Raw genomic sequence first — 11,165 nt, 5'->3', positions numbered from 1 at the left:
GTTCCTTTGACCGCCTCTTTGTAGTAGGCTTCCCAACGAGTTTCTCATATCCTTGTACTCTTCAGCAATCTGCTGAATGCGTCTATTGGAAAGCGTGAGTGAGCGTGGGGTGCAGATGTAGTGGGGGGAGAGAGAGTACATTCTCCAAATCTCCTTGCGTTTGGAGTTTTGGGAAGGGAGACACTCCATCTCCAGGCTGTTTAGCAATCGAGAGAGGCTCGTGAGGTTGAGCTGAATCGTTTCTTGTAGCGAGAGGGACGAATTCTCTCCTGCCGCCTCGAGCTGCTCGAACTCGAGACGAAGATCCATAAGGAGCTTGTTCGTCTGCTTGTACTTTTCATCTATACCCGCAACATCCTGCATCTTTGTGTTTGATTCTAGTCGTGTGGTGGATTCGTTCTTCTTGTTGGCCACGTCACTGTCTGGGGGGGGGGTGCCAGCACGAGCTGACGTCAGCCGCCACTCGCCTTTGGCCGGATTTACAGGAAACTGCCAAATCACCAAGAAGATGGCACAGCAAAGGGCGCAACGCATGCCCATCCACAATCCACAGGACAACGATGAGTTCACATCGTTGGTAGACCAGCAAGGTACCGGCGTACGCCCCAACAGTCACATTCCAACAATCGGATTACTGATTTCATTCGAGATTAAATCATTGTACTAACGATTCATAGGGTGCGGCAAGTTGTATTGGCACCTGGAGGATTGCATGAACAAGAACGAACGTAATCTTATCACCTGTTCGAAGGAGATGAGCGATTGGCGAAAGTGCTACAACGAATTCAAGGCGCAGGAGCAATCCGGGCCAGCACAACCGCAGCAAAGCGAACGACGCACGTAGCCAAGCTTGGCCACCCATTCTGCACAGCCTCCCTATCCCTTGCCTCCTCTTTATGCTTGACTTGTGTTCACAATAAACCTTCATCTTCTACAGCACTGCACCTTTGGCACCTTCTACTTGCTTTCATCAGGCTTGACAGTGACCAGGGTAATGGGTATATCACCACAGCGATCTACCACGGCCTGGCTGCCCGAGCCCAAGAACCTCCTGGAAGCACAGTAGGAAGGGTTAGACGTGGCCAACTCGATGGAGAAGAAGGCCGAGCTAACCCGAGGAATGACCTCTCCGACTGCCTTCTGCGCGCCAGGATGACGTTCTGGGCGTGGTGCCTATCCGCGATGGAGCACACACTGTCTCCGAACTTGCTCATGCGATCGAAGTGGAAGTGGATGAAGTCGCACTTGCGCTGCACACGCAGGGACACACAAGACGACACGACACGACACGCGTCAACGCCCGCTCGGTAGTGAGCGCTGCGCCCGTCGAGACTTGTACGCACCCCGGCTTTCTGGCACATGTCGGTGTACTTGATGTAGACGTCGGGCAGCTCCTTGTCCCAGTAGTGGCCCTCGCGCATCGACGACACGCTGAAGGTGCCCCACGATAGCTCCTCCTTGTGCGGCACGTAGGCACCGAAGAGCAGCATCAGGCGGTGGTCCGGCGGCGACTCCCTGAGGGCGAACTGCATCGCGCGATCGGCGCCCTCGCTCCCATCCACGCACACGATGTCCACCGCCGGCGTCTCCTCTTCGTCCTTCCTCGACTGTGATACAGGCCTCCAGTAGCTCATTGATAGTACCACCCGCTCTTCTTGCTTCCCGGCTGCTCTTTGCTCTTTCTCGAGATATTTGTCATGAGCGTTGGCGTGACCAGTCCTCTTCTACACGCCAGGCCGCCTTGTCATGATTGATGTCTGTGACGCGCCAGGTCTGGCCAGCATTCGCCCGCTCTTCGCTCAGTTCCTCCCAGCAGCCCACCGACTTCTGCCCGAAATCAACCTATCCATCACTCGCCTGGTATGTGGCCCCATTCTATGGCCCACCAACATGTTGGTTGCTTCCCTCGGCTTTTTTGAATATCTTTCAATGGGGGTCAATCGCCCACGACCTTGGTAACGGTGTTCAGGTTGTCGCCAGCAACCACCAATGCGGGCGATCGGATTTAAATCATTTTTGGCAACTGGCAAATTGCGTTCGCGCTCCGGTCGAACGGCGCCAAAACCTCGTGCGGGCGAGCACAGTCCGGTCAAGGAGAAGAACGCCGAGCAAGAGAAGACAATCGATTTGCGCCAATCGATTGAAGTGTTGAGGGCCAAGATGGAGAAGAAAGATCTGGAAATCCAATGCACCAACCACAAGGCGTGGGGCATCGGCAAGACCAATATCGCACGTTTCCCTCCGGCTCGTCGTTAATCTTCATTTTCCCTTCTACCGCCGAACAGATTGCTCATTTGTTTGTTGTTGTTGGCGCCTCTGTCGCCACAGGTGTACGAAGTCGAGATCAAACACAAGGACGGCACCCAGTATTGCATCTCCCGCACCTACGATGAATTTCAGAATCTGCACAAGACGGTAACTATCTCCTGCATTTTATTTTTATTTTTTTCATTTATGATAATTATCCTTATCTGTCATTAGTCATTAGTCATTAATATTAATATTTTTATTTTTATTATTCGCTCGATTTTTTGTGTCAGTATTCTCACGGTTGGGGTGAATGAGCAGCTCAAGAAGGAGATGAAGAAGGACCTGAGGAAGAAGCTGCCCAAGTTCCCCACCGGCATGTTCGTGAACACGCACGACAAGGCCGCCTTCCTCAGCCGCTTCTTCAAGTTCCTCACCACCGAAGCCGAGTTCTTCGCCCACGCCGCCGTCCAGAAGTTCATCGAACCTCGCGTACACGCTCCTCTCGAATATATATATTCTCCCACACCGTGTCCAATACTCACACATACACGCACCGCACACATGCACCGCACACACCCACACACACCACACACACGCACACACGCACACACATAGACCAAGCTGCTGCATTTGGCGGTGACGGCTGGACGCAACATCATCGGCAAGACCAAGAAGGGTACGGCTCGATCACCGAGACATGTCTTCTTTGCACGGCTCGTTCGCCTGACCACTGCGTTTTCTTAACCAAATGCACACCCTGCAGGGTCGAATGTGTTCTGTCGTGTGGCGATGTATGATTCGCAGAAGAAGGTGGGCAAGTCTGTCCGAACGGCCATCGTGAAGAAGACGCTCAACCCCGTCTGGAAGGAGCCCGAGCCTGTCGTCTAGTACGCTCACTTCCCTCTTCCTCTTCCCCTCCCCCTGGCTTCGGAAGACTTTGATCGCAGTCCTAACGGCGCAGTCCCTCTGTGTACTCTGTCTTCGTGCCCGTCTAGTGAGGTGAATGAAAAATCAGACGACCAAGGTGGCGTCACGATCTCGTGCTGGCACCGCACCTCGTTCGGCCGCAATCTCTTCCTCGTACGCACTCTCACACCTCCAGTTTCCTATATTTCGTTCAATAGTTTTGTGTTGCGCTTCTCTAAAGCGTTAGTTGGATTGCGGGGCACGTACGTGCAGGGACGGATCAACATTCCGTTCAATACCATACCCTACAACAAGAACATCTCGCGCTGGTTCCCGCTCCACCCCACCCACGGTCGCAAGTCGAACGTGCACGGCGAGATCAGTCTCAACCTCCACTTCAAGGTGCGCTCCCGTACACACACACACCCACAACACGCAAGGCCCGCCCAACTGATCAAGTTCGTTGTGTTGTGATTGCGAGCAGACCAACGCCGATGGTAAGCCGGAGGACCACCTGACGCCCGAGGAGCGGGAGATGAAACGCGAGCAGAAGGAGGAACGACAGCGCCGTCGTGCGCACCGTGAGTTGGAGCGCGGCGTGGGCGAGATTCACCTCCAGTACGAACCCGCCACCAGCATCACCGCCGCCATGCGTGTCTGTTGGGTGGTGTGTGTGTTTTGGCTGATTGGTCGACCGGTATGTGTGTCTAGGTATTTGTACAACCCGCCGATGGGAGCGTGGGAGGGCTATCTCACGCTGAAGGTGGTCGAGGGCCGAAAGATCAAAATGCTGGGCGACAAAGTGGTCGATCCCTACGTCGTTCTTTCCGTTGGCGCCGTACCGCTTTCCCTTCTCTCCCCCCCCCCCAATCCCTCGTCATTCATCCTCACTGAGGGTTGCTGTATGCGTGTGTGTGCGGTGTGTGCGTGTTTTCATGTTTTTTTTAATGGACAGAATCGCGAGAGAACGAAGACGAAGAAGAGCACGAGCGCGCCCGTGTGGAATGCGAACTATTTCTTCTACATCCCGCCCGAACAGGCGTCCGCCACGTTCGACGTCGACCTCTACGACTGGTCCCTCCTCGGTACGTACCGCCAACCTTTGCCGCCCCTTCTTCCATACCATACCACACCACATCATACCACCCCATACCACTCGCGCTCACCGGGTCGCGCGCGTTACATAGGAACGAGCAACTTCGTGGGCGACGCCTCGGTCCTCCTCGAAGACCTCGAGACCGACTTCATTCAGGACACCTGGTGGGTGATGTGCGGTCCGCCGTTGACCCAGAAGGGCATCTCCAAGAAGCTGGGCAAGCAGATGGCCGAGCAGGGCTACACCCCGAACATGCCCATCGTGCTCGTTCCCGGTACGCTGCCCCCAACCCCAGGCGGTCGCCCGTCGGTCGCACCAGTCCAGTCGTTGACAATGGACGCCGTTGTGTGTGTGTGTGTGTGGGGGGCATGAATTGGTGTGGGCAGGGTTCGCCTCGTCTGGATTGGAGGTGATCGAGGGCCACAAGCCCTGGGTCGGCGATCGCGTGTGGATCTCGCTCAACAAGATCGGTCTCCAGAACGTCAAGAGGTCTCCGCTCTTTTCTTTTCCTTTTCACCGCCATTGTGGCCCAACCAACCGCTCACTCGCGCTCGCTCGTATTCACCCGCCCAAACACATCAGGAAGTTCGACATTGGGCGAAACAAAAATGCTTACGACACCCTCGATTTCGGTACCAAGGTGCGTTCTTCTTGTTTTCTTGTTTTCTTACTTTCACGCTCGCTCGCTCACCAGCCAAGTTGCATTGGCTGACGATTGCTTCTTTGTTGGCAACAACACCCCCCCCCGCCCACCAGAACATTTGGATCAAGCACCTGTGCCTCCACGGCGACGACTGCCGCAGCGACCCCGCCGGCATCAAAGTGCGGGCCATCCAGGGCAAGCAAGCCGTGACCTACCTCGACCCGGGCCTGCTCACGGGCTCCCTCTCCTACGTACGCCACCACCATCAACTGACCCAGCCCGAGAATTGTGTGTCGTGTGTGTCGTGCGTGTCGTGCGTGTCGTGTGTCGTGTTGTGTTAACGCGTGTGTTGGTGCACTCGCAGGTGATGGGTCCCCTGGTGGAGAATCTGGAGTCGCTCGGCTACACGGACGGCGTCAACCTCCTCACGGCGCCGTACGATTGGCGCCTCCCCTATTTCTACCTGGAGGTACGTACCACGCCGCCACCGCACCTGTGCGCACGCGATGCTGTCTCACGCCCGCTGGCCTTGGGCGTCTACGCACACAGGAACGCGACGGCTACTTCACCTGGCTCATGACCGCGATCGAGAAGATGGCCAAGCGCGAAAAGAAGCCCGTACGCCTCGCCCGCCACCGCTGCTTCGCTGATGGCGTCTGTCTGTCTGTCTCTATGTCTGTCGACTGACCAAGACTTCTTCAATTGACGATGTGCCGCGCAGGTGGTGCTCCTGGGCCACTCCATGGGCAACCGAATCATCCAGTACTTCTGCCTGTGGGTGGTCAAGGTTCGATTTCCCCTCCATCGAACCTCGTCGAGACTCGATGCCACTCACTGTGTTGTTGTTGTTGTTGTTGCCGCTCGGCTGTTGTGCGGCGCTGTAGCGCACGGGGTCGCGCAGGTGGCTGGACGAGAACGTGCACACGTTCGTCGCGGTGGGTGCGCCGTTCCTGGGCTCGCCCAAGTGCGTGCGTGGCATGGTACGCCCGTACCTTTGATCGACCCCCGCTCAATCACGCTCATTCACTCACGCTCGTGGTTGGGCGCACACCGATGTGGTACGGGGGACGCAGATCTCCGGCGATCGGTTCGGCATGGACCTCCTGCTCTCGTCCCGCGAAGCCAAGGCCTTCGGGCGTACCCTCGGCAGCACCCCCGCGCTCATGCCCATCTCGAAGCTGTACAGCGACCCAGCACCGCTACGCAACGCCAACGCCAACGCAGGTGCTGCGCAGTACAACCTAACCCGACCTAACCCAACCCAAATCCACACAACGCCACCCAATTCCAGGCAATACGACGACCTCGGCGTGGGCGTGATCTATGCCAAGCTCGACGAGGCCAAACCGCATCAGTCCGTTCCCTATTGGAAGTTCTTCCCCATCGCCGGCGCCCAGGTGCGCTGCTCTGTCGGCGCAGGAAGCTCACGCACCTTGCGCTCGCTGACACCCTGTGCTGTGCGTGTCTCGTGCGTGCGTGTCGTGCGTCTCATTCGTGTGTCTTGGCGTGTCGTGTCGTGGGCGTGTTGCAGAAAACGGTGGAGATCTTCAACAAGTACTACGTCAGCGACCCGGTGTATTCCGATGGAGGCGACGACGAGAGCGAGTGGCCCATCGTGGCCGCGCCCCCGCTCAACCGCCTCTACGCCATCTACGGCACCAACCTCGACACCGAGCGTATCTACTTCTACCGCCGCAAGGACAAGGAGAAGGAGGCCCAGTGGTGGGTCCTCGACGAGAACCCCCAGTACGACGCCAAGGACCCCAAGCTTGCCTGCCTCAAGATCGCCGGCGTACGAGACCCACCACGCAAGCTTGTGAACTGTGTGTCGTGTGTCGTGTGGCGTGTGTGTCGCGGCAAAGTTACGTTGGCTCACTCGGAGGGGTCCCAGGGCGTCGGGTTTGAGACGGCGGAGACTCTGCAGCCGTGCATAGAGAAGCTCACCGGTCGCAAGGGCTACGCGTCTGGTGCGTCGACGCCTTTTGGCTGCTTGCAATGGACCTGCAATCGCTGACGGCGTTGTATGACCATCGCAGGCGACGGAACGGTGACCTACGCGTCCCTCAACCACTGCGCCAGCTGGCGCAAGGATATCCCCGAGCTCCGCATCGACGAGCTCGAAGGCGTACGCCTCCTTTCTTCTTCGCTCTTCTTCGCTCTTCTTCGTTCTTCGGGCTGAAGAAGGGAAAACGGTGATGATGCAGGTGGAACACAGGGAGATCCTGAACAACCGGCTCTTCTTCAAGAAGCTCATCGAGTACATCTGCGACAAGCCCAAGAAGATCAAGTCGCCCGCGCAACTCACCGTCCGCGGAAAGAAATACCTCAGTACGTGTGTTCACGCTCGCGTGTGTGTCGTGAGTGTCGTGTGTGCCGTGTGTGCCGTGTGTGGTGTTGTTGACGTTGCCGTCTTCGCGCAGAGAAATATGGGCAGGACGACGAGGTAGACGACATCGCAGGCGATCACTCCGACGAGGACGAAGATGAGAACGGGTCGAAGGATGACCTCACCCTAACCTCCTCATCTGAGACCTTCTCGCCCGCCTCCACGCCCACTTCCTCCCCCTACGTCGGCCGAAAAGGTGCGCCCGCCCGCCCGCAACCGAGTGTGTGTCGTGTCGTGTCGTGTCGTGTCGTTGGGACATGTCGTGTGTGCTGACATTCTCACCTGCGCCCTACATAGGTGACCAACCTCGGGACAATGAGCCGGACAATGCGCCGCCACTGCACGACGGATCCGTCATCATTCCGCCTCGCCCGCGCGCCAAGTGAACAAAACGAACTCTGTCCGTCAGTACGTTCCTATTGTTCCGTACGTCCAACAAAAAATGGCTGGTCCCCGTAGAGTTTTTTTTGTTGGCGTGCACTGAGGAAAACGACCATGGACATCGAAGAATGGGCTAATAAATGGAAAACTAGACCATGTATTCATCTATGCACGGCTGTTGTGAACTCCAACAGCTGTCCAGAAGACACAGGTATGCTGTTCCTCCCCATCTGCAAAGGGACCCTTCAAGGCCATGAAGGTCTCCTTCATCCTCCCAAACAGCCCCTCAACCCGTGTGTGAGTGGCATGGATGAGCTTGTTGTTCTTCTTGTCCTCCTTGGTGAGCTGTTGGACTCCTTCCATGGTCATAGCATCTCCTCTTGCACAGGCCTTGGGGGTCACGAACTTGACATTGTTGAGGGTGTTGCCCCATGAGAAGTGGTTGTCGCCGATGATGGTTGCTCCTGTGAGGTGTTCTTCAATCCAGTCTCACTGTAGCTTGAGAAACTCGCCATCATGGAGCTTTGGTGTGTAGCCACCCCAGACTGCTCAAATCTTGCAGTTGGCATCTTGAAGGACCATGAAGTGCTGGGCTGGGCTGTTCTTCTTGAATGACCAGGAGGGATCCTTATGTGAGATGGTGGACTTGCCCTTGAGCCTGAGGTCCATTGAGTCAATCCACAGGCAGGTGTCATGGATGATGCCAGTAAACCAATGATGACCAGCCATGCACGCCCATTCCACTTGGTTGCTGAGTTGTGTCTTTGATTTCCCCCATGCCTTGAAGTGATGATGAAGGATATGGGTGTTGTGGTGAAGGGTACAGTTGCCCCCTTTGAGCCATGCCTTGACCATGTTGAACAGGCGATCATAGCTGATGGTGTAGAGGTCCTTGTAAAGGGCAAGCAGCACCCACCAACACACAAACATGTGCCCATGGTTCTGCCCCCAGAGGGCTGGCTGGCTATGCTCAGCAAATTGGATGATGTCCCTAACAATGTGCACTGGGATGCAGCGTTCCACCTCCCTCATGAGTGCTGCCTGGGTGAGCTCCATTGCTTTCTTCTGTGCCTGGTCCTGTGTACTTATACTGCAAATTTTTTATTGGTGAAAAGTCATTGACGGGGGGCCAACGTTTTGTCTGCGACATACAGAACATGAACTGCAGAACCTAAAGAAGTTGGCCACTACACATTCCATGATATCGCCAAAGGAGGTCCCACCTCTGGACCTTTGGCCATGTGACCTTTCTTTTTCTCCAGTGCACAACGGGATTTATCCCCACATAGGAGGGACCAATAGGGAATAAAAAGGCATTTTCCCCACATGTCTTCAAGAATGGAATTGGTGTTGTCTTTTCGCTCTGGTCCGCCATCAAACACAAGCCGGGGCAAAGAGCGCACTAAAACCAAACAACCAAACAATGAGCCGCTTGTCCATCGTCCTGCTAACAGTGCTGGCCATCGCCACTTTCCTGGCCACCGCCCACGCTCAAGTAGTTCCCTCTCACCTTAATTAGCCCAGCCAAGTGGATTATATTAAGTATGGATGAAAATTTTAGGGTATATCTCGACTTTCTCGTCGGTGGCGGAGAGGAACTACTTCGTGGGCCGTCCATTCCACTTCCCCTACGATCCCCACCACGACGCCTTCAAGCAGTTCGTGGGTCCGCTCCTCGACCCCAAGGACGGCGTCATCGTGTTCGACTTCACCGTCCTCCCCTGATCCCAACCCGCCCATCTACACCTATGGTCATGTTCATGTTCAACTAAATAATAATAATGAAAATGAATATTATGAATAATGCAGTACACAGGTTGATGCGAGACAGTCAAGCGATGATTCTCACTTGTTCTTGCGTCCGCCCTTGGCCGCTCTTTGGGCGCGACGCGCGAGCTTCCGCTGACGCTTCAGCTTGGCGGTGGCCTTGGGCGTGCGCCCGCCCTTTGCCTTGGCCGCCTTCTTCGCCGTGAGGTGGGCCGTCGACTGGTACGGTGGCGCCGATGTGGGCATGGGCCGGTGCACGGCGCTGGCGATGGTAATCACGAAACACGGCAGCACCTGCTCGTTCCAGCCAACTTGTGTTAACATCGGCATGTGCCGTGTGTGTCGTGTCGTGTGCCGTGCGTGTCGTGTGTGGAGCGTGTGTGTAGTGTCGTGTCGTGAATGCGGCCACGAACCTGGGCGGCCTCAAACAAAATGAGCTCACCCTCGCAGGGCGACATGTGGCTATCGAAGCCTGCCGCGCGGCCGAGAAAGGCGTGACGTGGAACCACATCGATGGGTCAGCAGCCGGTGGTGTTGCCAAGTACGAGTGTGATTCAATGGAGGCATCGATCTGGGCGGACGTACCGGGCGTGCAAGGGGCGCCGTGCATGAGGTCCTCGCACTTGTAGATGCGACCCATGAGCACCGCACACACCAGCAGCTTGCCGCACCCGCCCGCATAGCCGAGCGAGGTCCTGGCGTCCGGCGACAGGTAGATACCCGCCCCGTAATAGCCTAGGCCCGAACCACGCGCGCACGCACACGCACGTCAATGGCGGGTAACAGAAAGGAATAGAAGGGCATGGGCTGGGTACCGTCGTCAGTGCGGTTAATGACGCCGTGGGTGCCGGGTACGAGCAGGCCCTGCTGGAGGATGTTGGGGATGTTCGCTTCGGGAGTCCCGTGGAACCCCAACCGCGGCCGCGCCTCCTCCGCGTAGGACCCTAACCCGCCCGTCAGCCACACGTGCGGGCGTGTGTGTGTGCGTGTGTGGGCAGGAGTACCGTAGGTGCGCTTGAGTTCGAGCCATTTGGCCATGAAGCGACGCACGAGCTCCACCTGCAGCACCCGCTTGATGTCGGTCACCTGTCGCGTGTCCTCCGTGAGGAACTCGTTAATGTTCCCGGCAAACAGCGCCTCGCACAATTGATCGTCTGGTGTGTGTGTGTGGTGTGCGTGTGTGTGTGTGCGTGTGTGTTGTGTGTGCGTGCGTGTGTCGTATGCGTCAGTGCGCGTGTGTCGTGTCTTGGGGAGCGCAATAAGATGTAAACGTACCCGAGTGCTTCATCAAGTCCTCAGCGTGGTGGTGGCCCCGGAACTGCTTCTCATGGCCGAGCAGCTGGCGGATGAGCGACATCGAGGCCTCCTCCTCCTCCATCAGCTCCATCATGCGCTTCACCTCCGCGTCCCCCTTCTTCTCCGCGTCGAACTGCTCCTGGAGCGTACGCGCGTACTCGGCGTCGTCGGCCTCGCGCCGCCGTCTCGCCTCGTCGGCCGCGGCGATGGTCTGTTCCTGCCGCCGGCGCCGGCGGAGGGCCTCCTGGCGCCGCTCCTGGACGGCGATGAGGTGGGCCAGCTGCTCGTCCTTGCGCTCGATGTCGGCTGCGCGCTCGTGCTCCTCGCGCTGCAGCGCACGCGCCACTTCCTCGTCGCGCCGCTCCATCTCCTCCCACTCGCCATCCAACCGGCCTGCACCCACCGCCCACCAACATAGTGCTCTCTGCGCGTGAGTGCCG

The 11,165-nt window shown here is 57.1% G+C and overlaps 6 protein-coding genes across 6 annotated transcripts; 3 read left to right on the top strand and 3 right to left on the bottom strand.

The window, feature by feature from the left end:
• Nucleotides 1–44: 44 nt before the first annotated feature.
• Nucleotides 45–363, bottom strand: ACA1_327950 (uncharacterized protein; the record flags this gene model as incomplete). The annotated part of the gene is made up of 2 exons (XM_004346002.1): nucleotides 45–72; nucleotides 140–363. 2 exons carry the CDS (start codon nucleotides 361–363, stop codon nucleotides 45–47), a joined length of 252 nt encoding a protein of 83 aa, XP_004346052.1.
• Nucleotides 364–508: 145 nt separating this feature from the next.
• On the top strand, nucleotides 509–844 carry ACA1_327940 (uncharacterized protein; the record flags this gene model as incomplete). Its single annotated transcript, XM_004346001.1, has 2 exons — nucleotides 509–590; nucleotides 678–844. 2 exons carry the CDS (start codon nucleotides 509–511, stop codon nucleotides 842–844), a joined length of 249 nt encoding a protein of 82 aa, XP_004346051.1.
• Nucleotides 845–957: 113 nt separating this feature from the next.
• ACA1_327930 (cyst specific protein CSP 21, putative) lies at nucleotides 958–1,634 on the bottom strand (the record flags this gene model as incomplete). Its single annotated transcript, XM_004346000.1, has 3 exons — nucleotides 958–1,051; nucleotides 1,114–1,250; nucleotides 1,344–1,634. 3 exons carry the CDS (start codon nucleotides 1,632–1,634, stop codon nucleotides 958–960), a joined length of 522 nt encoding a protein of 173 aa, XP_004346050.1.
• A 526-nt stretch (nucleotides 1,635–2,160) lies between these two features.
• On the top strand, nucleotides 2,161–7,667 carry ACA1_327920 (Lecithin:cholesterol acyltransferase; the record flags this gene model as incomplete). The annotated part of the gene is made up of 26 exons (XM_004345999.1): nucleotides 2,161–2,233; nucleotides 2,339–2,415; nucleotides 2,569–2,739; nucleotides 2,866–2,926; nucleotides 3,014–3,137; nucleotides 3,246–3,330; nucleotides 3,430–3,558; nucleotides 3,641–3,774; nucleotides 3,868–3,994; nucleotides 4,112–4,241; nucleotides 4,344–4,526; nucleotides 4,639–4,741; nucleotides 4,835–4,892; nucleotides 5,009–5,146; nucleotides 5,260–5,364; nucleotides 5,445–5,513; nucleotides 5,617–5,682; nucleotides 5,780–5,875; nucleotides 5,969–6,129; nucleotides 6,187–6,292; nucleotides 6,427–6,687; nucleotides 6,787–6,862; nucleotides 6,932–7,020; nucleotides 7,100–7,223; nucleotides 7,316–7,477; nucleotides 7,579–7,667. 26 exons carry the CDS (start codon nucleotides 2,161–2,163, stop codon nucleotides 7,665–7,667), a joined length of 2,997 nt encoding a protein of 998 aa, XP_004346049.1.
• Nucleotides 7,668–9,085: 1,418 nt separating this feature from the next.
• On the top strand, nucleotides 9,086–9,387 carry ACA1_327910 (uncharacterized protein; the record flags this gene model as incomplete). Its single annotated transcript, XM_004345998.1, has 2 exons — nucleotides 9,086–9,157; nucleotides 9,256–9,387. The coding sequence occupies 2 exons, from the start codon at nucleotides 9,086–9,088 to the stop codon at nucleotides 9,385–9,387; spliced, it is 204 nt and encodes a 67-aa protein (XP_004346048.1).
• A 120-nt stretch (nucleotides 9,388–9,507) lies between these two features.
• On the bottom strand, nucleotides 9,508–11,092 carry ACA1_327900 (Poly(ADPribose) polymerase catalytic domain containing protein; the record flags this gene model as incomplete). Its single annotated transcript, XM_004345997.1, has 6 exons — nucleotides 9,508–9,723; nucleotides 9,843–9,901; nucleotides 10,015–10,164; nucleotides 10,245–10,373; nucleotides 10,434–10,583; nucleotides 10,705–11,092. 6 exons carry the CDS (start codon nucleotides 11,090–11,092, stop codon nucleotides 9,508–9,510), a joined length of 1,092 nt encoding a protein of 363 aa, XP_004346047.1.
• Nucleotides 11,093–11,165: the final 73 nt, after the last annotated feature.

Source organism: Acanthamoeba castellanii (assembly GCF_000313135.1).
Source record: "Acanthamoeba castellanii str. Neff unplaced genomic scaffold scf7180000084547, whole genome shotgun sequence".
Classification (NCBI taxonomy): Eukaryota; Discosea; order Longamoebia; family Acanthamoebidae; genus Acanthamoeba; species Acanthamoeba castellanii.
Note: the sequence above shows the minus strand (reverse complement) of the source record. Positions and strands in the feature narration are given on the sequence as shown.